Here is a 23,827-nt window from a genome sequence, read left to right as displayed (position 1 = left end):
TGTGGCGATGGACCAATTTTGACTCGCACTTACAGGAAAATGAAATAAGTTATGTTGCTGTAATTTGCAAGATAGTTACAAAACATAATTGGCATTAACATCCCCAATTTTTACAGAAAAAGTATGAAAAATAAAAGAATGAGCTCAATTTAGAAATGTCTGTGCAAGCAGTGCACCGTTGAGCTCCCTGCATGTCTATGGGAGTGTTCTAATCAAGTTGATGGTTCATTGGTCATCCCTACTTTAATTATGAAGCATGCTATCTACTCAAGATAGCAGAAAATAAAATTGAAACTCTTTTCAAATTCTCAAATGGGCGATGATCAAGAAAGTTTGTTTTAGTATTTTCATACCTTTTATCAACTTTATTTTATAATAATAATGCTATCTACTGAAGATAGGAAAAAAATTAACATAATCGGTTTCCTTCAATTTCGTGAATTACTCCCTATTCCAGAAAAATACAGAACTAATTTTTTTGAATAAAAAAAAATTATCCTGTTTTGTCAAATGAAACATAGCTAAATCCTAATCCTTTAGTTAGTCCTAACTGGCAATAAAAGTCAAATTTTAATATTAAGCCAATTTTTGGAAATAATGGCCAAAACATGCGTTTTTAGGGTGTTTTCCGTACCGGTATGTAGTGACAATCAAACCCAAACACTTGTACTAAAACTAATTTCAGTTTATGCATTATAAATTTTGGGAAAGACATGTTTCATTCTTATAACCAACCATTTAATTAAAGTAACACAAAAAAGTGAAAATTAGATCAAACTTTCGGCATTATACTCAAGATTTTGAATCCTTAGACTTGTTCCAAGTCTGTGATTTTTGTGACTCGATTGTCAGAAAACATGCCGAAAATGCATGTTTTTGGCTCTTTTTTCAAGGAATTAGTAAAATAGTGAACTTTTTCTTTTATCTCCAGTTAGGACTAAATGAATGATTAGGATTGAGCTATGTTTCATTTGGCAGAACTTGATAATATTTTTTTAATCCCAAAAAATTAGTGCTGTATTTTTCTGGAATGGGGAGTAGAACCGAAATAATGGTCTTTTGGTGTGAGGGGAAATGTGTTTTGTGGTTGGGGATGCGTGACCAGGAAAAGTTCATTTTGGTATTTTAATACTATTATCAAACTTTGAGAAGCTTGCTATCTACTCAAGACAGATAGAAATAAAGTTGAAGGAATACAGTATCTTTCAATTTCTCATGTGGGGTGTGGGATGATCGAGAAGGTTCATGTTGGTATTTTCATACCTTCTATCAGGAAACGCATTTTGTAAGGCAACCTTTGATAGTCCTACTTTTACCCCCAAAAGGTATGAAAACATACCAAAACAGCCTCTGGACCCGTTAGCAGTCTGTTAATTTCCGTCTCTTTCTCCAAAATATATTATGCCGTATCTGTACGTAAGTTGACGGCCCACGCAAATTAGCTGGTGGTGCAAAGCCTTACCAGGGGAATAAAAACGAAGCATGAGTATGGAGTGGGGTTTATCATCCACAAAGATACTGTAAATGCCGTCATGGGCTGCAAACCAGTTTCAGAAAGGCTCATCACTCTTCGTATGAGAGCTTCCCCCTTTAATATCACCATCATTCAGGTGTATGCTCCGACTACAAGTCATGGAGATGATGAAATGGAATCATTCTACAGCCAAGTTCAGACACTCGTGGATGAAACACCAAAGAAGGACATCCTAGTGGTATTGGGAGACTGGAACTCCAAAGTAGGAGAGGATGCCCAGCCAGACTGGAAGGAAGTGTGTGGCCCTTACTGTAACCCGGAAACAAATGACAGAGGCCTCAGATTGTTGGATTTTGCTACATACAACAACCTTGTGCTAGCCAACACCCTTGGGAAACATAAGGCTTCTAGAAGATGGACATGGCACAGCCCTGATGGAAACCATCATAACCAGATTGATTACATCTTGATCAAAAAGCGCTTTCGCTCTGGTGTTAATGTTGCAAGAACCCGCAGCTTTCCAGGTGCTGACGTAGGAAGCGACCATGATCTTGTGATGATGAGCTTCAGAGTGAGATTGAAAGTAATCAAGAAACCCAAACAACTGAGAGTAAAGTTTGACCTCGAGAAACTGAGGGACCCAGATGTGGCAAGAGAATTTTCAGCCAACATCGGAGGAAAATTTGCCCCACTGATCCGCATGAATGATACAGATCTGGATTTGGACTCCCTCACTGACACCTTTAATACAGCTCTCACTGAGACTGCCTCTGAGCTTTTAGGCAAACACCGCCATGTGAAGAAGCCATGGATCACAAAGGAAGTGCTTGAGCTCTGCGATAGGAGAAGAGAGTTGAAAGGTAAACGGAACAATCCAGATGGAGCTAGAGAATATAGGGAGGCCAACAAGTTGGTTAAGAACGGCATTAAGGAAGCGAAGGAAAACTGGATTGGACAGCAATGTGAAGAGGTGGAGTCAAGTCTGAACAACAGCAATAGTAGAAAGGCATACCAACTGGTAAAGAATTTAACCACTGTAAAGAACAGCAGATCTGCAACTATACAGGACAAGAATGGGAAGTGTTTAGTGGAAGAAAAAGAGATTCTTAGTAGGTGGACGGAGTACTGCTCTGACTTGTACAACTACGAACTGCAAGGTGATCCATCAATCCTAGACTGCCCACAGTCCTACCCAGATAATGAGGAAAGTCAGCCTATCCTGCGAGAAGAGGTAGAAGCCGCTGTGAAAGCATTGAAAAAGGGCAAGTCACCAAGCATAGATAACATTCCAGGTGAGCTTGTTCAAGCAGCAGGTGATGCAGCTATTGATGTGCTTACAAAGATATGTAACAACATTTGGAAGACAGGCAAATGGCCTACACCTTGGACACAGTCACTTGTGATTACACTCCCCAAGAAAGGAAATCTCCAGCTTTGTCAGAACTACCGCACAATCAGCCTCATCAGCCACCCAAGCAAAATAATGCTCAGACTCATCTTAAACAGATTGAAACCTCTGGCGGAGAACATCATTGCTGAAGAGCAGGCGGGCTTCAGAGCAGGAAGGAGTACCACAGAACAGATATTTAACCTTAGAATACTGTGTGAAAAACATCACCAACATCAGCAGGACCTATACCATGTCTATCGACTTTAAGAAGACATTCGACAGGGTGTGGCACGCTGCACTTTGGAACACCATGAGAACGTATAACATCAACCCAACACTAGTGCGTACTATTGAACAGCTATACAGTAACGCCATGAGTGCTGTGCTGGCAAATGGAAGCATAGGCGATTGGTTTCAAACATCAGTCGGTGTGAGACAAGGTTGCCTGCTATCACCAACACTTTTCAACATATTTCTGGAAAGAATTATGGCTGATGCACTAGAGAACCATGAGGGAACTGTTAGCATCGGAGGCAGAGCAGTATCTAATCTTCGTTTCGCTGATGATATAGATGGCTTAGCTGACAGTGAGAAAGAACTCAAGTCGCTGATTAACAACCTCCATCAAACATCACAGAGGTATGGAATGGAAATAAGTGCAGAAAAGACCAAGCTGATGACGAACAACCCAACAGGAATCCGTGAAACAGTGGAATTAAGTGATCAAAGGTTAGGCACAGTAACCAGCTTCAAATATCTTGGTGCGATTATATCAGATGAAGGGTCAAAACCTGAAGTGCTTTCCAGGATTGCACAAACAACCAGTGCCATGGCAAAATTAAAGCCATTATGGAATGACAAGAATATCTCACTGGGTTCCAAAATCAAGCTAATGCGCACCCTCGCCATATCCATCTTCCTGTATGCCTGTGAAACATGGACACTGACAGCTGACTTGGAAAGGAGAATACAAGCACTGGAGTTGAGATGTTTCCGGAAGATCCTTAACATCTCATATAAAGACCATGTGACCAACGAGGAGGTGCGGACCAGAGTGAAGCAAGCTATTGGTCCCTATGATGACCTATTAACAACAGTCCGGCAACGTAAACTACGTTGGTACGGCCACATCTCTCGCTCCTCTGGGTTAGCAAAAACAGTCCTACAGGGGGTTAGCAAAAACAGTCCTACAGGGTACAGTGAACGGTTCAAGAAGAAGAGGAAGACAGAAAAAGAGATGGGAAGACAACATAAGAGAATGGACTGGCCTGAACTTTGCCACCTCACAGAGGGCAGTGGAAGACAGGAACAGATGGAGAGAGATTGTTAAGATGTCATCAGTGGTGCCCCGACGACCAAGCCGGTTATGGGAGCAGTAAGCAGTAAGTAACACCAAATTCACGGTTGTTCTTTAACCAACCAACGCAAACCTATGAGAAATTCCGTTTCAAAGTGACGCAAGGTATCGATCGGTTCTGAATAGTTCACACTGAGCTCTAATTCGGTCCTTATATTGAGGTATTGAGGTCACCCAGTGGCGTAAATAGGGTTGGTAGCGCCCGGGGAAAGAAACAAAATTGGCGCCCCTACCCCCACCCGAGAATATCTTAGACGCCCCCCCCCCCCCAATTCTTGAAACAATTGGGCGCTCTCCGCGAAATTTTGGACAAATAAGGCCTACCACTAATTAAATTTTTCATTGCTTGGAGGGGCGCAGAATCGATGCTGAATTGGTCAATTTGGCGCCCCCCCCTAAGGGTGGCGTCCGGGGCACGTTGCTCCCCCCTGCCCCCTAGTTACGCCACTGAGGTCACCTCATAAAAGGTATCGTTAGTGCATCGAATATTTAATATACCTACTGATGAGAGTAAAACGCCCTCTAGCAAGGTCACGGGATACCGGAAACGTGTCAATTCTATGACACCATGCATAATAACGAAATTAGGACATGCTGTCAACAATACGAATTAGGAAATGCGTGATCGACAGGTATCAGATAAAGTAGTATTTGACGTAACGATCTTTACACCTCATCCGACCTTCCGTCATGGCGCTATAGACCCTTTTCCCTCTTTCCCATCATGCACTATTCGGGTATGAGTGTCGCAAAATACATCATCTCCCCGGGGGAGTACAGAGTTATGTTCATTACATTCTGGAATACGGACATTTCGGCTGGTGCCTTCATCACAAAAAAGGAATCCCCGATAATCATGATAATGGCGCGCGATCACTATTACCTTTTGGGGGCAAAAAACATCATTTCTATGCCTTTTTGACATGGTCGCGTCGCCCAAAAAAGGTTTTTTTCCTGTTATTGAAACCTAACTTTGTATACATTTTATAGACCTAATGGTGAAAAACTAATGACGGGACACGCAGTGATATTTTGTCGGCGTCCGTTTCACATTTTTTGGAGATGAAAATAAAACGTAAACAAAATCTCTTACACAGATGTTCTGCATCGCTCCGTAACTGCATCACTCGTGTATTCAATAATTGCATAATTAGTAACATCGATGGCCTTTACGATAATCCGCATATATGGAATCAGTATGCCCATATTAAGACAAAATAATTGCAAAGGCCTGGAAAAGACCATCGGATGCACACGATCTATGAGGTTGATAAACTACGTCATACCCCCCTGGAATAGTGCATTGTGGGATAAAGGGAAAAAGGTCAATATTTGTCTGTGTGTTCGTATTCATGTCATCTAATATCAATGTGCACTAATCAGACATAAACGGTATTTGACGCCTGGCATCCAAAATTGGTAAAGTCTGACAGATCACATGCCCGGTCACATGTTGACATATCACGTGCTCGGTAAATCACGTGGGTCAGCATTTTAAGATTAAAGGTTGGCTTCCTTAATTAATTGTCATTTGTATACTCAATTATTTATATTGTTTAACTAACATACTTTTTAGATGCAGGCAAACGGTGTTTGCTGCATAATTGCTGCATCTGAAGTTATAATTCAATAAATGTTTGAATACAATTCTCTCATGCAGTCGAGGTGCCGCGCCGAATAGTTTTCACTCCAGCTATGTACTTTAGATGCTAAAAAAGTCATGTAAACTTCAAAGATTACAAGCAATAAATTGAACAATTGAATACATTTATTTTGTAACGAAATTGTATACAATGTACCTTATGGAAAAGCGATCATTAACAGCTATTTAACTATTAACCCAACATAATAGATACGCTGGCGAAGTGATGTAATAATTGGATCAGCTACCATAGCAATAGGTGAAAACAATATTTGAATACATCGCGCTTCACTACAAGCAGGTTGCACTCATCACCTGTGTATGTCTGCAATCATAGATTATTGAATACGATACCTGTCTTTTCAAAGATACTAATCTTACAGGTGCGAGTGATCAGCATGATATGGCTCAATGCAGAAGTATCGCGTGAACGTACCAGTGCAGCAGGGTATATTCAAAAACTGTTTTTATCTATTGCTGTTAATCCTATTATTACATCATTTCGCCAGCGTATAGTATTTGAAAATACGGGATGTCATATGCATACTCTCCCGACGAAATGTCTTTCCGCAGTAACAATTGTTGAATTTTTAGTAAATAATACTATAATTTGAAACCTATTTATTTACTTCAATATCATCTATAATACCTTTAATCAGTTTTAATCAACTTTTCAACATCAAAACATTGCTGGAAAATAACGAAACAAACTTTCTTATGATCTCATGAAAAACCTTGACAAAATCCCCATAGGAAAAGTGGCGGCGCTGTGCTTAATTAGCTAATTATGACGTCAGTCCTTGACGACCACCATAACAACAGATGACGCCCGGGGTATTTGAACTCTTTTTTAAAACATGTGATGCATAACAAATGATCAAGGTTATGAATTACGATACTAGAGGAATAAAGGTATCCCCCGATTACAACGGATTAGTAATTGTTATGTGATTATGTTATTTGCCACGATCCAAAAGAGATAACTTCCATTCAGTTAATATCATGCAGCCTCACTACAGGGATTTCCTATCTAGCAGCGCATTATAGTTTAATTTCGACTTCCAAAATTATTCAGTTTTAACATCAGATCAGGCTCAAAATGCCAAAAATTACCGATCACCAGATAAGAAGGGAATGATAGAAGCATATCATAGTGAAATATAACCGTGAATTTGCAAGATTATTGAATATTGACGAGGGATCTGATCGATATAATTTGAGAAAAATTGAGATTCATGGCTCAATGGACAATCGCCCGAAATCTGGACGGCCGAAAAAAACAACGCCAAGATAATATAAATAATAACAACCAAACCCAAAGAGCGTTTGTATCAAACATTGTTGATGATGACCAGCAGTGCAGTCGGGATAACTGCAAGTCGATCATGATAACTTTTTGAAAGAAACAGGGTATTGACGTCATAATGAGCCTCATTAAACAGCGCCGCCACTTTTTCCAATGGAATTTTACTGTGTAATTTACCGCAAAATAAGGATATTTTTTCTTTCTTAATTTTTGTAATAAATGAGGGTTCCAGGTTCCTGCAATTATGACTGTTATTGATTAAAGGGTTTATATTTTAGTGACAGTTAGATTTGATACGTTTTCCATTTGTAGTATCATTACAATTTAACATTTTCTGCGGTTATAGGGGGTGCGGAAAGACATTTCGTCGGGAGAGTACTTTCGAGCCACGCTCTGTCTGCAGACATATTTAGTGCCCTCTAGTAGGGTCACGGGATCATTTCAATAATAATATACTATTTGAATAACAATGGGACAAATGTTTATTACACACAGTGCCAGAGTATGCGCATTGTGACCTACCCACAATAGTTAGTACCAAATGCACCGTTACTAGGTCCTTCAAATGTCTGATATAAATATTATAAAGATATAAATTTCATGGTTTAGTCCATAGCGTCAACAGTCATTTATAAATTCAACTCTTATAAATTCAAATTTGCGTTATTTATTAACCATTTGGAAAACAATGGTCAAGAGTGAATACACGCAAGTGAATAACTAATTAATTACTTGGCCGAGAAGGGCGGTGTAATGTGTGAAGATATGTGCGCCACACACGGAGCCTTGTGGTACGCCATGGTAGCTTAATATTAGGAAATTTTCGATTTCTACGACGGATGGTTCTGTGACGGTAAAACATCAAACGTTGTCGTCGTCGCCAACACGCGTCGTGACGGTTGTCAGGCTCTTAGAGTGTTGTAGAGTTTGGACGACGATGCATTACAAAGTCGACGACGACAACGTTTGGTGTTTTACCGTTGCGTCGTAGAACTATCCATTGTGGAAATCGAAAATTCCCTATTGATGTCACGACGACAGACAACCAAAAACAGCTGAATACCATGATTACATTATTTGATATATTTCATAAACTCCGAGACACGATAGTTTTTCGTTTCAATATTCAGCTTGCCACACACTTCGCTCAGTTTCTGTCGACACTCGTCGACATTGCGACCCTTGACACCGATTTGCGCAAACGGCTTTCCATATTGCTCGGTCTTCGCATCGTTTTTGAGTTTAGCTTCATCCTCCATCATTATGAAGTTCACGTCACCGCTAGCTTGCAGATCGTCAAGAACCTTACGCAGGTTGCTGTTGGTCATGATACAAAAGTGTTCTGACAGAATCAGATTCACGCCCATGAAAAACTCCCCCGGTGGCAATTTTGGGACGTAGGGCTTGATGCCGCATGAGATCAGCATAGCGCACTTCATGAGATCTACGCCATACAGACGTTTGATCCAGTTGCAGATGTACGCGCCACCCATCCGGGCGTTGATTTCAATCAGTTTGGGTCCAGTGGCAGTCATCTTCATCTCAACATTGTACACACCGTTGGAGAGACCTAGAATATAATACAAAGTGATTGTAGTTTAGTCGAGAATATCTATGTAAGTTTATGCGTGCTGGTGAATTTAAACTGACATTCAGAACAACAAAATTCAACTAACCTTGAATTTTTCGATGTGTGACACACATCTTTATCAGAAGTAGTCCTATGATGTTAAAATGGACTTGCCCTTACACAACGCCCTTATTCGACCAAAGGTCGTCAATGATCAACGAAGGGGTAAATCCAGTTAACATTATAGGACTACTTCCGGGGACTACTTCCGATGAAAAAGTCAAAATTCATGGTAGGTGAATTTTGTTGTGCGGTATTAAAGTCAGTTAAAACCTTTGGAAACGAGCTTTAGTATTGCTTGAAAGAAATTTTTAAGCATTTTGACCAAAAACGTGGGGTTCAACATTGATCGAGGGAGTGTGTTATGGCTTTTTTACAATGCGCTATCAAAGGTATCCCAAGACTTTTGGCTAGGATTGTTCTTCGCCTGAACAGCGCCACGGGGGAGCCTGTCTTTAGGGCGACCAGACTCGGGCTGATCTAAATAGGCATTGCTGGCATGATTCATGATTCATAATATTTTGTCAGAATCACAGACTACTACAGACCATTTGCAACCAGTCAAAGTCCCCGTGTTTTGTATGCTGTGAATTCTCGCATATTCACGAGGGCCGATTGTTCCATCGTGCCCGGGGGCACTCCCACTTTGGAGGTGACGCGTATGTAGGGCTGTTAAGACCCCTTTTTAGCGTCGCTCTCACCCAAAGACCCCATATTTTTTACGAACACATGTTCTGTCACCCGAAGACCCCTTATTTTTCTATTTGATCTGTCACCCAAAGACCCTTATTTTTCAATTTGAACAGCAACTTTCATTTATCACTGATTTTGTTACCTATTTTTGAAAAAACAAAGAAATTTGAAGCCTTTTTGAACTAAAAATTCGATTTTCGAGGTTTTTTGACGCTGTTTTTTGTCATGTTCTCACCCAATGACCCCATATTTTTTACATTTTGCTCTCACCGAATGCCCTTACTGCGAAAGTGCTAGCCCTACACCTATATCCATTTCATATTGAAGTGCCCCCCCGGGCCTTCGTGCCGTATCTAACAATCACGACAGCGTTGCTTGCCTTCGCGCATACGCGATAGAGCTTCGAGTGTCTTCGCGTTTACGCGAAAGACCGTAAAATACGCGACACATGCGTAGCAGTTTTGCCTGTCGAATTTCATGGAACAATCGGCCCTCATTATCGGGTGATGCTGAGACTTTGACTGGTTGTGAATGGTCTGTAGTAGTCTCTGGTCAGAATATAGAATGGGATCAGACTGCGCATCACGTGCAAGCTTATTCGATATTGATCGCAAATGACCAATGACACACTTTTGATTTCCGCTAGATAATTTAGCCAGAGCACGTGTTAAATGTTGAATATAATTGAATACATGAATACAAAAGCCACCTAAGTCCATGGGAAGTGATTTTGAGAGAAAAACCTGTGTATCATTTCAATTCCTTCAGTTAGATTTACCTGGTCAATATGGTAAGTTTTACGTGCAAATGAGTGGATTAACCTGTATTAGGTATGACGATTAGCATTTCAGGGACTTCGTGGGGTTCATTTTAAATTTTGGACTTAGGTGGTTTTTGAATCATATACAAAGACAACAATGTTAGAATGATATTACCACTAGTAAGATAATACAAAATAAAGCGCACAAGTATGTATAATGTTGATAAGCATTCTGCCATGTAATATAAACCACACACTTTCTTTTATTAAACCCATTTTTTTTTCAAAAGTCACTCTCTAGCAATGAATGTGTTACAAGTGGACTTTTATACATACTGGATTTTAATCAATGTGTTACAAAACTCAAATCATGGAATTGGGTGATTCTTTCATACATGCTATTTTTCACATGCTCAATAGACACAGAGGATGAATTTGAGTTGTTCTTTCATACATATGACAGGCCTATGTAAAGCAACACTTTCCCATGCTTAACTCAATTTGGTTTAAGTATGGACTTAGGTAGCTTTTGTATTCATATATTCAATTGTTTCAATGAAAGTATGGTGAATACTGAACTCATACCTATCTCATTACAGCACTGGTAAGCAGCTGTCACCAGCTGGGCTTGTTTATCCGAGGGCAGGTTTGAAGGCATCAGGGCTACCGTCTCTGTAAAATATATAATTCACTACGTAGTAAGTACATTGGCAAATGTCAACTATACCTTAAGGTTAGCAACTATTTTAAACTGTTACGATTTGGTAGTTCACAGCATCTTGCGAATGGTAGTGAGCTTTGGCAAAAATTGCATTGATCATATCATAGCGAGTGTGTAGAAGAATTCAAATATCACAGATATACTTTTGTAGGTCCTGTGGTTCTTGAGTTATGTTGTAAAGAGGGCTGAAACAACAACACTTTTGTAAAACGTACATAACTCATTAACAACAATGAATCAAGCAAGTTTTCAAATTATATGATTGGTAGAATGAACTTTTGCAAAACATCAAAGTGTTTTTATTTTCAATATTATATTTATTGATTTAGATAATGAAAATCGATTTTTTTGGCTGCTTTGAGTGTGGACATGATCTTCATAGATCAATATTATAGAGACCCAGAGACCCAAATGTTTAATCAAAAGCAGCTTCTTCGGGACACTTAAACATAGCCGTATTTGTTTGCAAAAAAGGCCTCTAGTTATTCATTCTATCCCTTCATCCGTCAAATCCTGGTGAAGCTATTCAATCTATGTTCGACTTTCTATCCAGAGGCCTATAAAAATACTATTCACTTGTTAAATGCTTGGTGTGGATGAACACGGAGTGTCAGTTAAGTTTACAACTGTGATCTTGATCGATCGAGAACAAAAGCTATACCTGTACAATATTGCCAACGCCGCGGTTAAGCCACCTACTTGCGCTAGTTCAGTTTACTAATATAGCATAAGATCGTTTACCACAGCTTCACTCCGGGCGTCAACAAAATATATTTAACATTTGATCCCGGTTTTGGATATTTATTCAATTGTTTTTCAATGAAGTGTTCCTCCGTTGGCAAAACACAACAATTTTTTTTTAAACTCGGGGATATTTGGCGCGGATTGGGAGGTCGATTGTTGATTCACCTACGCCTTTATGCTATAGGGTATCGGCAACACTGACTGACATTGAAATGGGTTCAAATAAGGTTTTATTGCGAGCCCGGATTGCGAGGTCAAACAGACGTGGTTTATGGCACATCCCCTATGGTCGTATGAGTAACCCCTCCTATAGCTTTTTAAAAGTCATACTCATTTTTATCATTAGGCCTACATTGTTCATTTTATGGCACGTACCAGTATAAGCTGGATAGTTAGTCAGGCCATTGTCGGTGACAAAGGCTGCAACCAGTTTCCTTTCGAAGATGATGACGTCGATATCATGCTCCGAGCCGTCGAGGTATTCCATTAATAACATGGTGTTGCCATCATGATAACCGAGTCCGATATTACGGTACTCTGCTTCCATGGTGGCGAGACTATTCTTGAGAGCGGTGTACGCATTACGGACGTCGTCCTCGTTCCTGCACATGTTCACACCGACGGCGGCGGAAGCGTACTCGAGTTTGAGGATCGCTGGGAAGCTGACACTGTGGATAAAGAATAAAAAGTAGACTAAAAGTTATACGATAATGTCTTCTTCATTTGCTAACACAACAAAAAACTCAAGTATGTAAGCTTATGTAAGTTAAAAATATAGACAAATATATAGTCAGGGTTGAATATTTAACCGTGGTGGTGAATATTTTATCAAGAAAAGTGCAATTCTAACGATTTAATACATTATGATGCACTGGTGGCCTGCGACCAATGCCAACTGATGTTAAATTTGGTGGTAGCGGAAAACTGGCTTATCTGACCGGAATTTAACCTTTGGTCAAATGAATGGATTATCGAGTCATAGGTGGTTGGAATTTGAGACGGGGTTAAAATCTTGGTCTTCCAATTGGTTCCGCAAAGGTATCAAGGGAGCCAAAAGACAAGTGATTTCTGATTGGATGAAGGGAACGCTTGAGGTTTTGACAAAAAACCAATCACATATGTCTATTTTCACAAGATCTCACACAGCTCTTATGATGCTATGCACTCAACCGTGTAGTATAACTCGGGTGTATCGAGGTGGAATGTGTGCGTAGATGCATTTATAAGAGAATGGTTTTTGTAGTCAAACCTTTTCATATGACTTACAGTCGCCTTGTGCTGTAGCATTAGTATTGAGGGCACTTAGGGATTAAAGACTTAAAGGGGCATTTCGTGATCCACAGCCTCATCCCCCACTTTTCCCAAAAAAGTTGAGATTTTTACACCACTGGATACCTCTGGCTACATAATGTTTATGTACCAAATATTTCTTGCAGATTAATTCGTTTAGCAAAAATATCGTTAAATTTGAATTTCGTTCTGGTGCACCAGAACGAAATTACAACACATTGTCTATGGAGCAGTGTAATACACATAATCATGCATAACTCGCAAACGCAAAATCGGAATCAACTGAAATTTTGGAAATAAGCTTTTTTCGTGGATATCTACTGAAAATGTCATAAAAAGAGGATGCTAGAAATCCTCCTTTAATAAAGTTCAACAAAAGTTAATTAATATTACTCACATCTTGCAAGCTTGTTCAATATCGGCCTCAGAAGCGATGTGACAGGACGCAGCGGAGTACAGACTGGTAATGGGCCAGTGCGGGATATCCGCGTTACGTGTATGTATGGCGGCCTGCGTGTAGCTCTTCTTCTTTCCGATACAGGCTGCCGCATAGCTTGCACCTGGAATCAGACAGATAAACATTGTTTGACGTAACAAATGCCTAACAACAGCGTGCGTGCGGCGTGTATAGGCCCTATAGCGCAATTTCAAGAAATAGCAATTACGGGCCTTCAAGGTTTCAACTCCCGTAATTGTGTCAAGATTAATTTTAATAAAATGACTGAACAAGCTGATTAATTCATACGATCAAATTATAAGCCGATCTTGCGTATGTTTGTACGTACAAGGCGTACACGGTATTCATACAACTGCTCGTAAATGGCGCACGAGACGTTCATAACACATCAAGCGGATCGGCCTCAATCACGAGCGACGGGCCAAAAGTTGCAAGTACGGTAGAACCATCGTAACTGTATTCAAAAGTGATCAAATTATGCATGGGGTAATTTGTTTCACTAAAAAAACAAAACAAAAAGAGAGGATGTACTGTAAAACATCAACACTTTGTTGTTCTAAGAATAATGCAAGACTGAATAACAAAGAGAAGGAAAAAAACCCGTTGATCAAGATCAACCGCTTTCATACTAAGAGGGAGAAAACACGAACCAAGGAAAACGAGGGCACGGTGGCTCAGTGGTTACGGCCTTGGACTCATAATCTGAAAGCTTGCTCGACATGCGTGGGTTCGATTCCCCGTCCCAGTAGGCCTACCGTGTTGCGCCCTTGGGCAAGGCGCTTTGCCTCGCTTGCCTCACCCCACCCAGGTGCAATGGGAAGCTGTTAGGAGTAGTCACAGTCGTTGTACTGATGGACCCTGCGCCACTTGTAGGCTGCAAACGTGGTTCCGACATATTCTATTGACGGCGGAATAAATGTAAAGCGCTTTGAGGCTGTTTACGGCATAAAGCGCTTTATAAATGTCTACATTTATTTATTTATTTAAAAGGAGATACAACATCTGACAGAACCTTGTAGACTATACAAAAACTGTGGAAGGGCGATAATAACCATATAATAAAGTAATATAGGCTACACAGATAGCCAGAATGGAGTCAAATGACTCTATAAGTGGAGTAAACTAGCACTGACTCTCCAAAGGAGTCACCTGATTATCACAGGAGAGTCAGTTGACTCTACATGTGGGATCAATTGACTCTACATTCGGAGTCGTCGACGGAGTCAATAGATTTATGACTCTTCAAGGGAGTCAGCCTCTGTAATGGCTTGGCTCTTGACACCATGGAATGTATATTCTCCCATTCCAAGAGGATGGGGGGCAAGACAAATTTTCTCTATCGTGTCATCTGACAATCGCCTATGGCGTGAAACTCAGAGTAAAGTCTCCTATTCCGGTAGGTCTATTCTTTGAATTTTTATCTTGATGTACATCTATGTGTATCATTGTTTTGCCCTTCTTCGGACTGTCGAAGTGACTCTGTAATGGAGTCAGAGTGACTCTATTAATAGAGTCTGGGTTACTCTAGGAGGAGAGTCCAGCCACTACGAGACTCTATGTCTAAAATGACTCTATATTGGGAGTCAAATGACTCCTGTGTAGAGTCATCAACAGTGACTCTTCAGCGGAGTCAAGAAATTTATGGCTCTTCAAGGGAGTCAAATGACTCCCAATATAAAGTCACTTTAGACATAGAGTCGCAGAGTGGCTGGACTCTGCTTTTAGAGTCATTTAGACTCCAGTTTGGCTTTCAGTGTACATGACAATATTAAGCAAAACTATAATAGTACAGCAGAAAAATATAAAATAAAGAGTCATAAGCTATAAGTGTTAGAGTTGCTGATAAGTCTCCAGGATGAACGATGTCGAGCTTAAAAATGAGTTTGTATTCGGCCATGGTGCGGTTCTATTGCTTTCTCTAATCTAGCGTCGATGGCGGTGATAACCTGGATGTCGTTGACCAGGGAAAGGGTGGTCGAAATCACGCGCTGCTGGGAACCATCAAAATTGCATTTAATTACTGTACGTGTTCAGTGAAGCGGACAGATATGTTCCGGACAGATTATTTTCCCTATTTTCAGCTGAGGGAGAGCTGCTTTGAAGAACAAAAAACCAAAGATGTTGGTGATACAAAATCAATCAAGCAGCATCCAAATAGAGTCAAACCATTTACAATGGAACATCTGAAAAATGATATCATAGAACATAGTTGAAGTTGGTGTTGCATTCAAACTTTCTTTTTTTTAAGGGAGAGGGTGTGATTTGTATTTTATTGTGTATTTTGAAGTGAATTCGGCTAGAAGGTGATTTTGGCCTTGAGTCTTTCCGACTCGTAACATAAGAAACACCTGCAAACATTGACTAAATTTCTTCATGCTTTGTTAGTCTACCGAAATCCCTAGACTATACCTTTCGTCTTTAAGTGATCAGCACACAGTGCGGCCAGCGGATGAAGAACAAAAAACCAAAGATGTTGGTGATACAAAATCAATCAAGCAGCATCCAAACAGAGTCAAACCATTTACAATGGAACATATGAAACATGATATCATATACAGGGTGTCCCAAAAAAAGAGGCCCCACATTGCGCCCTCTTTTTCTCCTATTTCTGAAAAGTTGATCAAATATATTTTGGTATGTAAAGAAACCTTCAATCGTTAGCTTTAATAAACCAAAACAATTATTTCAATCGGCTCATAACTTTTGAAGATATGTCCTTTTAAAGATATGTATCCGTTTTTCACTCTGTCCACGGAGGAGGTTTGGCTACTTCAAAGATTGAAAAGTGCATATACCATGCATGAATATAAAACATCCCTCGATGATAACTTTATAAAATAACAACTTTATTTAAGGGAATGGGCTTTACCGGTGGGCTTATGGGTTATGTATTTTGTTAAGTGTCATTAATTTGGGCGAAATTGATGTGGGATGTGACTTCTTTTGCTATACTTGCAATTACTTATGTTTTTCTCGTTTCTTGCTTTCTTTTTATTGACAACATAAGTCATTTCTCTTTTTGGAATAAAAGGTAGCCCTGAAAAGGGCTGTTTAGTTTGTCTTTGGTTCTTTTGAAGTGAGTTTACTGTGCTGCTCTGCCCTCTACCTGGTTGCCTCCGTGACGAATACAGGTTTCAGCCCTAGTTCTCATTGCATTAATTGTGTTGCGTACCATCCTTAAGGCCTTGTGCGCCGGATACTTGCGAATGCAGCAGTAAATCGGGGTTGCGAAGATGTTTGAAGCTATCTGGTGATCCTCGCTTATAGTGAATGCTTTCCCAAGACTAATGCTATTATCTATCCATGTCATTAACCGTGTGTTTCGTTTAAATCTTTGATGTAGCCAAACCTCATCCGTGGACAGAGTGAAAAACGGGTACATTTTTAAAGAGGGCATATCTTCAAAAATTGTGAGCCGATTGAAAGAATTGTTTTGGTTTATTAAAGCTAACGATTTAGGGTTTCTTTACATACCAAAATATATTTGATCAACGTAGGAGAAATAGGAGAAAAAGAGGGCGCAATGTGGGGCCTCTTTTTTTTGGGACACCCTGTAGAACTAAGTAAGAGTGAATGGAATTCACCACGTATCCTTGTTCTTAAGCCTGATGGTTCAACAGCATGTACAGGTTAGTCGCGGATATGCGAACTGTAAATGTTCATTCAAAGACAGACTCGTATCATATTCCAAGAATTGCACAGACAAAATTGGGAACGCAAAATTTGTTAGCAAATTTTACTTTTGAAAGGTTCTTCTAACAGACCGTGCCAGTTTCCTTTAACAGACCGTGCCAAACATGCCAAAGAGAGTTTTGCTTTTTATACATCATTTGTTCTTTACCAGTACAAAGTTATACCATTTGGTTTGACCAATGCACCTGTAACTTTCCAAAGAATGAAGCAACTCCATCAACTGTTCAAGAAGCTGGCTGAAGCACTATTGTCAGAATTGGTTTTGAGGTTGATGATTTTGATTGTCTACAGTCAAACGTGGGAACAACACATGGGGCAGTTCCATCAATTGTTTCAGAAATTGTCTGAAACGAATTTGACAGTATATCTGGTAAAAACTTTAAAAGCGATTTTGCCATGCATGATGCCACAGTCACATACTTAGGAAATAAGTAACCTATCAAAGCCAAAGTTGAAGCAATTGAATAATACCACAAACATATAGCAAGTTCTTTGACCGATCCACCAAAAAGGAATGCAAAATTCATTTTGTCAGAGCAATGCGAAATTTACTTTCACAAGGTGAAATCGATACTCATGAGTTCCCCAGTGCTAATTGCGCCTGGTTATTAGAAACATTTCAAATAGACTGTTGATGCCAGTGACATGGAGGTGTTGTGATGCAAGAGGATGAAGATCAAATTGATCACCCTATATGTTACTTTACAAGGAAATTTAACAAGCACCAGATATTACTCCATAATTGCAAAGGAGTGTTTGACATTGCTAGCATAGCACAACTGCATTTTGACGTGTATTTGGGTACCACAGTATACCCCGTGCTTGTATTATTTTACAGATCACAATCCCTCACCTTCATCAGAAGATGAAGAACAAAAACCAGAGACTGGTGAGATGGAGTTTGACCTTGCAAAAGTACAACATGGACATAAAGCATATTAAAGGAAAAGACAATGCCAAGGCTGATGTCCAGAATTGCATAAAATTGAGAAACAAGAAAGGAACATGTGTGTGACAAGTAGTCACTCTGTAATATTACGAGTTAAACACTCAAGGTTGATATTGGTGACGTACAAGAAGAATACATAAGAAAGTTTTCATTGCATGCAAACTTTCTTCTTTCAAGGTGGAGGATGTGATGTGTATTTTGTTTTGTATTTTGAAGTGAATTTAGGTAGAAGGTGATTTTGGCCGTGAGTCTTTCTGACTCATAACATAAGAAACACCTGTAAACATTGACTAAATTTCTTCATGCTTTGTTAGTCTACCGAGACCCTAAGACTATACCTTTCGTCTTCAAGTGCTCAGCACACAATGCGGCCAGCGGTCCAAAGTACTCCCAGAATGTGAGACAACCATCGACTGTGATCCCTTTTTTCCGCAAAATCTTCACGATCTCCAGGGCGTTGGCATGATCCTTGGTGTGATCCTCGTTGTCCAGGTTGATAAACTTGTAAACCTGTATTTTTTATTTCAGTTTTAGGAAGGTATTCACCAGTACCCGTTAAATAATTTTTTTTTATCAGGCAAGCATCAATCACCAGCACCAGATACCAGTATTACAACTCCGGGTCAATATGTTTTTTTAGTAAGGTACCTTCACCAGTACCCGATGAATAAGTTACCAATTTTATTCCTTCGTGTCAATATTTTTATTTTAGGAAGGCATCCATCACCAGTACCAGATGGATAATTTAGCAATTTTACCCCTTAGTGTTAATAAATTAAATTGACTGACATAACCATAATATTAAATTGTTTGGAAGAAAATAGGAATATTAGTGTGCATTAATTCTGTTAGGAAGGCTGACATAACCATAAAATTAAATTGTTTGGAAGAAAATAGCAATATTAGTGAGTATTAATTTTGTGATACAATATCGTACGAGTAGCAGACTTGTGAAGGTCATGTGACTATGATGACTCGCGATGGCGATACAATATTGAAAACAATATTGCATTGCATCCGGGTTCTTTGAAAAAGCTGTACAATACTCAGTTTGGTTGTATCGCTCAAAAGTCTTATATAAATAAAAATTTAACTGCATTCGAAAGGGATTTCTGGTTCATCAAAATTGGTGACAAACTTTTTTGGGAATGATAACTTAAACATGTACTCTTAATGGCTATAACCTTTCTGTCCTGTTATTAAACATCATTAAAATAATCAACAATTAACCAACAGGTGAACCACACATTTGGTGGTTAAAAACGTAACCAACAGTTGTTCATTAAACATTTACATGTGGTTTGTTATGTTGTTCATTAATTCTATTTTACAAAACAGGGGTTACTTAAAACTTTCTTTTCTTTTAAGTTTAATCGTTCTAAATTTTAACACGTGGTTGGATAAAACTGTTAACCATTTTTGTGGGTTAATTCTGCTTTATTAACATTTTTTTAAAGTGCTCAAAGACAATATTAAAACCTTGAACTATAAATTAGCCCCCAACAGACTGCAGAGCCTGAAGAATGAGGAAGGGCTAAAAAGTGATTGGCTGTCGGATACCTTTTTTTATTTATAATTGAGGGCGCTATTAAAAAATATAACAAAAAAGAATAGCCAAATAATATGAGTGGTTCCTCACATTTTCATGATAAAAAGTTTTTTTGCAAAGTGTCTACCCTTGCAAACAAGATTTAAGATTAATACCGCCACCATTGTTCATCTTTACTTAAAAATGACTGTTTTACATGCCATCAAACAACCGTGAACGGTATTAAAGCATAATAAGAATATATTATTGGGCCTGTAGAGTATTATATTTGTATATAAATGTTTCTGTAACTTTTTTTAAAATGATTTCTGGGATATTTTACATGTTTAACCTTAATTTACCCAACCAAAAATTGACATAACTTTTAACATATTGAAGAGTGCAGCCCAAGCCAAATTTGTTCAGCATCCTTCAGATATAATCAAAAATACTTTCGAACCTTAATGATTTGCTCACGGAAGCGTACCGCTATAAAATCATGCAAAATCAGCACATTTAAATGAACCTCAATGCACACCCGGTGTATATAAGCACCACCACCATGGCATTTTAACATACCACGAGTCTGTCACGGTCGAAACGTGAAGAACTATAGGGCCTAGTCCTTTTTCATAGGAACTAGATCCGCACTCGGTTGATAGGATTTACGCGCACGTACGTTCTATGGGGCACACCTGTCAGATCTCCAGCTCTACCATATATGCGTTTGCTTTGTTTGGACCGTATGGCCCAGAATAAGAAAGAAAGAACACTTTACCAACCCAAATTGTTACAATTAAACAAGACAGCAATTTTGTTCAATTGTAACACTTTGGGTTGGTAAACTATTCTTTCTTTCTTATTAATTATATTCAGTTTCCTCTTGTAGCGAGCAATCGTTTCACAGTGTGTTTATTTGTTCTTTACCTACTTTGTCTAGGATATCCCACAAAAGCTATATGAAGTTTATTTCCATTTGGGGGTCCTTTTTGGGTCGGATGCACAGACAGCCAGATCTTACCCTGATCGGAATTGGCTGCGAGATCTTTGTTATTCACTGCATCTGCCCCACAATACAGTAATTTTGATATTTTGCTACCACCGGGAACTGAACTGGGGATCTCTTTCATCAGAATCAAAGACCTTAAGTGCAGGGCCACGCTGCTTTCATATTAATAGGAGAAACACACCATCAATATAAAGAATTCTTAAACACTTGAGAACGTTCCTGCAATCTTATTGGTTCTTACGCAGCTTTACCCGTGTGATATTACACGATATCACACGGGACAGCGAGTGTGCGTCGACGCGATACGCGTACTCGCTATTTGGACCAATCGGAGGCGCACAGCAACAACAGGACTGATCGATTTTAAGCCCCAAGTAATTCCTTGCAAAATGTAGGATTTAATTTGATTAAAATTTGTATGATATTTTTATTTGAATTGAAGTGTTTAAGAATGAGAATAAAGGTATTGTTTTTAGCCGCTGTCGTGCATCTATCGTCTCATATAACACAGGCGACATTATTATTTTTGGCGTAAAACAACTCGGCTTCGCCAAGTTGTTTTACTTAAAATAATGATGTCGCCCGTGTTATATGGGACGATAGATGCACTCCAGGGGCTAAAAACAATACCTTTATTCTCTAAACACAACACTGACCTTGTCCTTTGCGAAGTGGTTTGGGTTTGACTCGACTAGAATCATCTTAACACCCAAAGTGGCTGCATCAGTCCAGATGAACCCCTTGCTGCATCCACCAGCGCCAATAATCAGGATATGTTTCCCGTCAAGAACGTGGTCCTGGGATCTCTGAATCATGGATCGGACCCATGGTCGGACACTGCGGCCGAGGATCGAGTCTTGTTTTGCGGTGTATCACTGTCGTACTCTTTATCAGATCGACGCACCTGGTAGCTGAGTTGTGTATCGATCGTTGTGCATTGTTGGGTCAGATGGTACATGAAATCGACCACCTGGTAGTTGTCCCTGCAGTCGTGGCTGTTCACTTCGATGGCCACGGGAATGATTTTACCATCCTCGTTGGTAAGGAGGAAATCAACGCCTGAAACAATTAGAGAATAAAGGCATTGTTTTAGCCGCTGGAGTGCATCTATCGTCTTATATAACACGGGCGACATCATTATTTTAAAAATAATGATGTCGCCCGTGTTATATGAGACGATAGATGCACGACAGCGGCTAAAAACAATACCTTTATTCTCATTCTTAAACACTTCAATTCACATAAAAATATTATACAAATTTTAATCAAATTAAATCTACATTTTGCAAGGAATTACCTAGGGCTTAAAATCGATCAGTTCCGTTGTTGCTGTGTGCCTCCGATTGGTCCAAATAGCGAGTATGCGTATCGCGTTGACGCACACGCGCTAACCCGTGTGATATCGTGTCATATCACACGGGTAAAGCTGGGTAAGAACCAATAAGTTTTCAGGAACGTTCTCAAGTGTTTAAGAATGAATGTTAATAACTTTGCTAAATCATAGCTTAATTCATTTCTATTCTATATTTGTAAAAATAACAAGTTATCCGAAGCTGCAAACAACTAGCATAATTATCTCTTCCGGATTTTTGATACACACATGAATAATTATTGAAAATCTATCACGTGAAATGCGTGCAATTTTTTTCTTAAAAACAAAAAGTGTGAACCAGAATGCAACATAATACAAGTCTATTTTATGAATTTCCCATGAGCTTACAAAAGAGTTCAGGCTAAAATACTAATCTGTACACTTTCCTCTTTCACAATGAATTTTGTATCTGATAGGCAAAATCTCATAGTAAACATGGCAGACCCCTCAAATTTCTGGCCAAATGTTTTTGCAAAGTAGCTCATCCCTCGGCTACTTACAGATTTGGGTAATAGAGGTTATCCGTGTTCTATAAACGAATCCAATTTCACGCATTCCTACCCCTCAATGGCAGCCATAGCCGCGTCGGGGACCCAGCTATCTCACCTAAAATGTGAAATGGTGCGGCCTTGAAGGGTATTTTAAACTGCATTCTATCACCCGTGTTACACGTAGACAAAAGAATGATGACAGTTTACAACACAAAAGAATCTAACATCGAATTTTAAGCGGGTTTAATCCACCCAATTGGGCAATCACAACACCTGTTTGGTGCATGCGGGGAACCAAATATGGCCGACCAAATCCTGAACATGACTTGGATCGTTGGATTCGTCTATAAGCTGCATATCCTATCAGCGACTGCTATACCTTGTTTAGGACTTTCAAAAGAAGTACCTGCATGTGCAACCATGACTGTTTCAAAATAGCCCGCCAAAGTCATGCAGGTAACTCCGAGGTCATGCATTGAATTGGTTTGAATGAGGAATACTACGGGAAGCAGCGCCTTTTGTTAGAAGTCACACATGAGTAACGTGGATAACCTCTATGGATAACATCTGCAAAATGGGGTCAATTGAGTATATTAAGCTCATACACAAGACGAGAAAGCAACAATGCTTGAGCAACTGTTGTTGTTGAAGAGTACTCTCTTCACATACCACATCCTTTTCATGACCACTGGCGCGTACAAAGAATAAGAATTAATGTGAATCAGAGTTGCAGATACTTTAGTCGGATTAGCTTCAATGTTTTGTTTAATTTTTAATTTTTTTGGCAATCTCCTTTTATTTAGTAACTAGGCCTACTGGTCGTAACATACTTCTTATTGTGCTTACTCAACATGCTCAATTGAATAATAACGGCGCGTAGATTAATTTTGGTGCCAATAGAGCCCAAATTAATCTACCGCCAACATTCGTATCACGTACCAATAATATCGGTGTAACCACCAAGACCACCCCTCTGTTCTTCGTCCAGTTTATGTTCCTCCTCACTGAGGATTCTCATCAGGTCCTCGCCTTTCTTGCGGATGTCACGATCCACGGCACGCCTCATGGCGGGGTCGGTCAAGCCATAGGCTAGTAGGGTGGAGTCGAGGCCCTGTGGGACAGTGTTGTTTCTGCTGATTGAAGAGTCCTTGGACGATAGCCCACAGTTTATCTGTAAAGGACATAAATAAGCATGTTTAAAAATGATTATGGTGATTGTAATTTGATTTGAAACAACGTTTTGAAATCCTTCACACCTGTTTCAAATCCTTCACACCTGTTTTTTCTCCGATACAGAAACGTATTTTGCAGTTGTCCTGCA

At 39.5% G+C, this 23,827-nt stretch overlaps 1 protein-coding gene across 1 annotated transcript in view; it reads right to left on the bottom strand.

The window, feature by feature from the left end:
* Positions 1 to 6,031: 6,031 nt before the first annotated feature.
* LOC140161830 (carnosine synthase 1-like) overlaps positions 6,032 to 23,827 on the bottom strand; it is a 35,249-nt gene continuing 17,453 nt past the window's right edge. The window contains exons 9-16 of the mRNA XM_072185126.1: positions 23,446 to 23,677; positions 21,546 to 21,702; positions 21,300 to 21,480; positions 18,445 to 18,616; positions 13,405 to 13,567; positions 12,093 to 12,385; positions 10,838 to 10,924; positions 6,032 to 8,739 (exon numbers count right to left, since the gene is read on the bottom strand). Of these exons, the coding sequence (XP_072041227.1) occupies positions 8,243 to 8,739; positions 10,838 to 10,924; positions 12,093 to 12,385; positions 13,405 to 13,567; positions 18,445 to 18,616; positions 21,300 to 21,480; positions 21,546 to 21,702; positions 23,446 to 23,677 (1,782 nt within the window). The 3' untranslated portion in view covers positions 6,032 to 8,242. The remainder of the gene's footprint in view (positions 8,740 to 10,837; positions 10,925 to 12,092; positions 12,386 to 13,404; positions 13,568 to 18,444; positions 18,617 to 21,299; positions 21,481 to 21,545; positions 21,703 to 23,445; positions 23,678 to 23,827) is intronic.

The sequence above is a fragment of the Amphiura filiformis genome, chromosome 10 (genome assembly GCF_039555335.1).
Source record: "Amphiura filiformis chromosome 10, Afil_fr2py, whole genome shotgun sequence".
NCBI classification, from domain to species: domain Eukaryota; kingdom Metazoa; phylum Echinodermata; class Ophiuroidea; order Amphilepidida; family Amphiuridae; genus Amphiura; species Amphiura filiformis.
The sequence above is the reverse complement of the archived record's forward strand: the minus strand, read 5'-3'. Positions and strand labels throughout refer to the sequence as shown.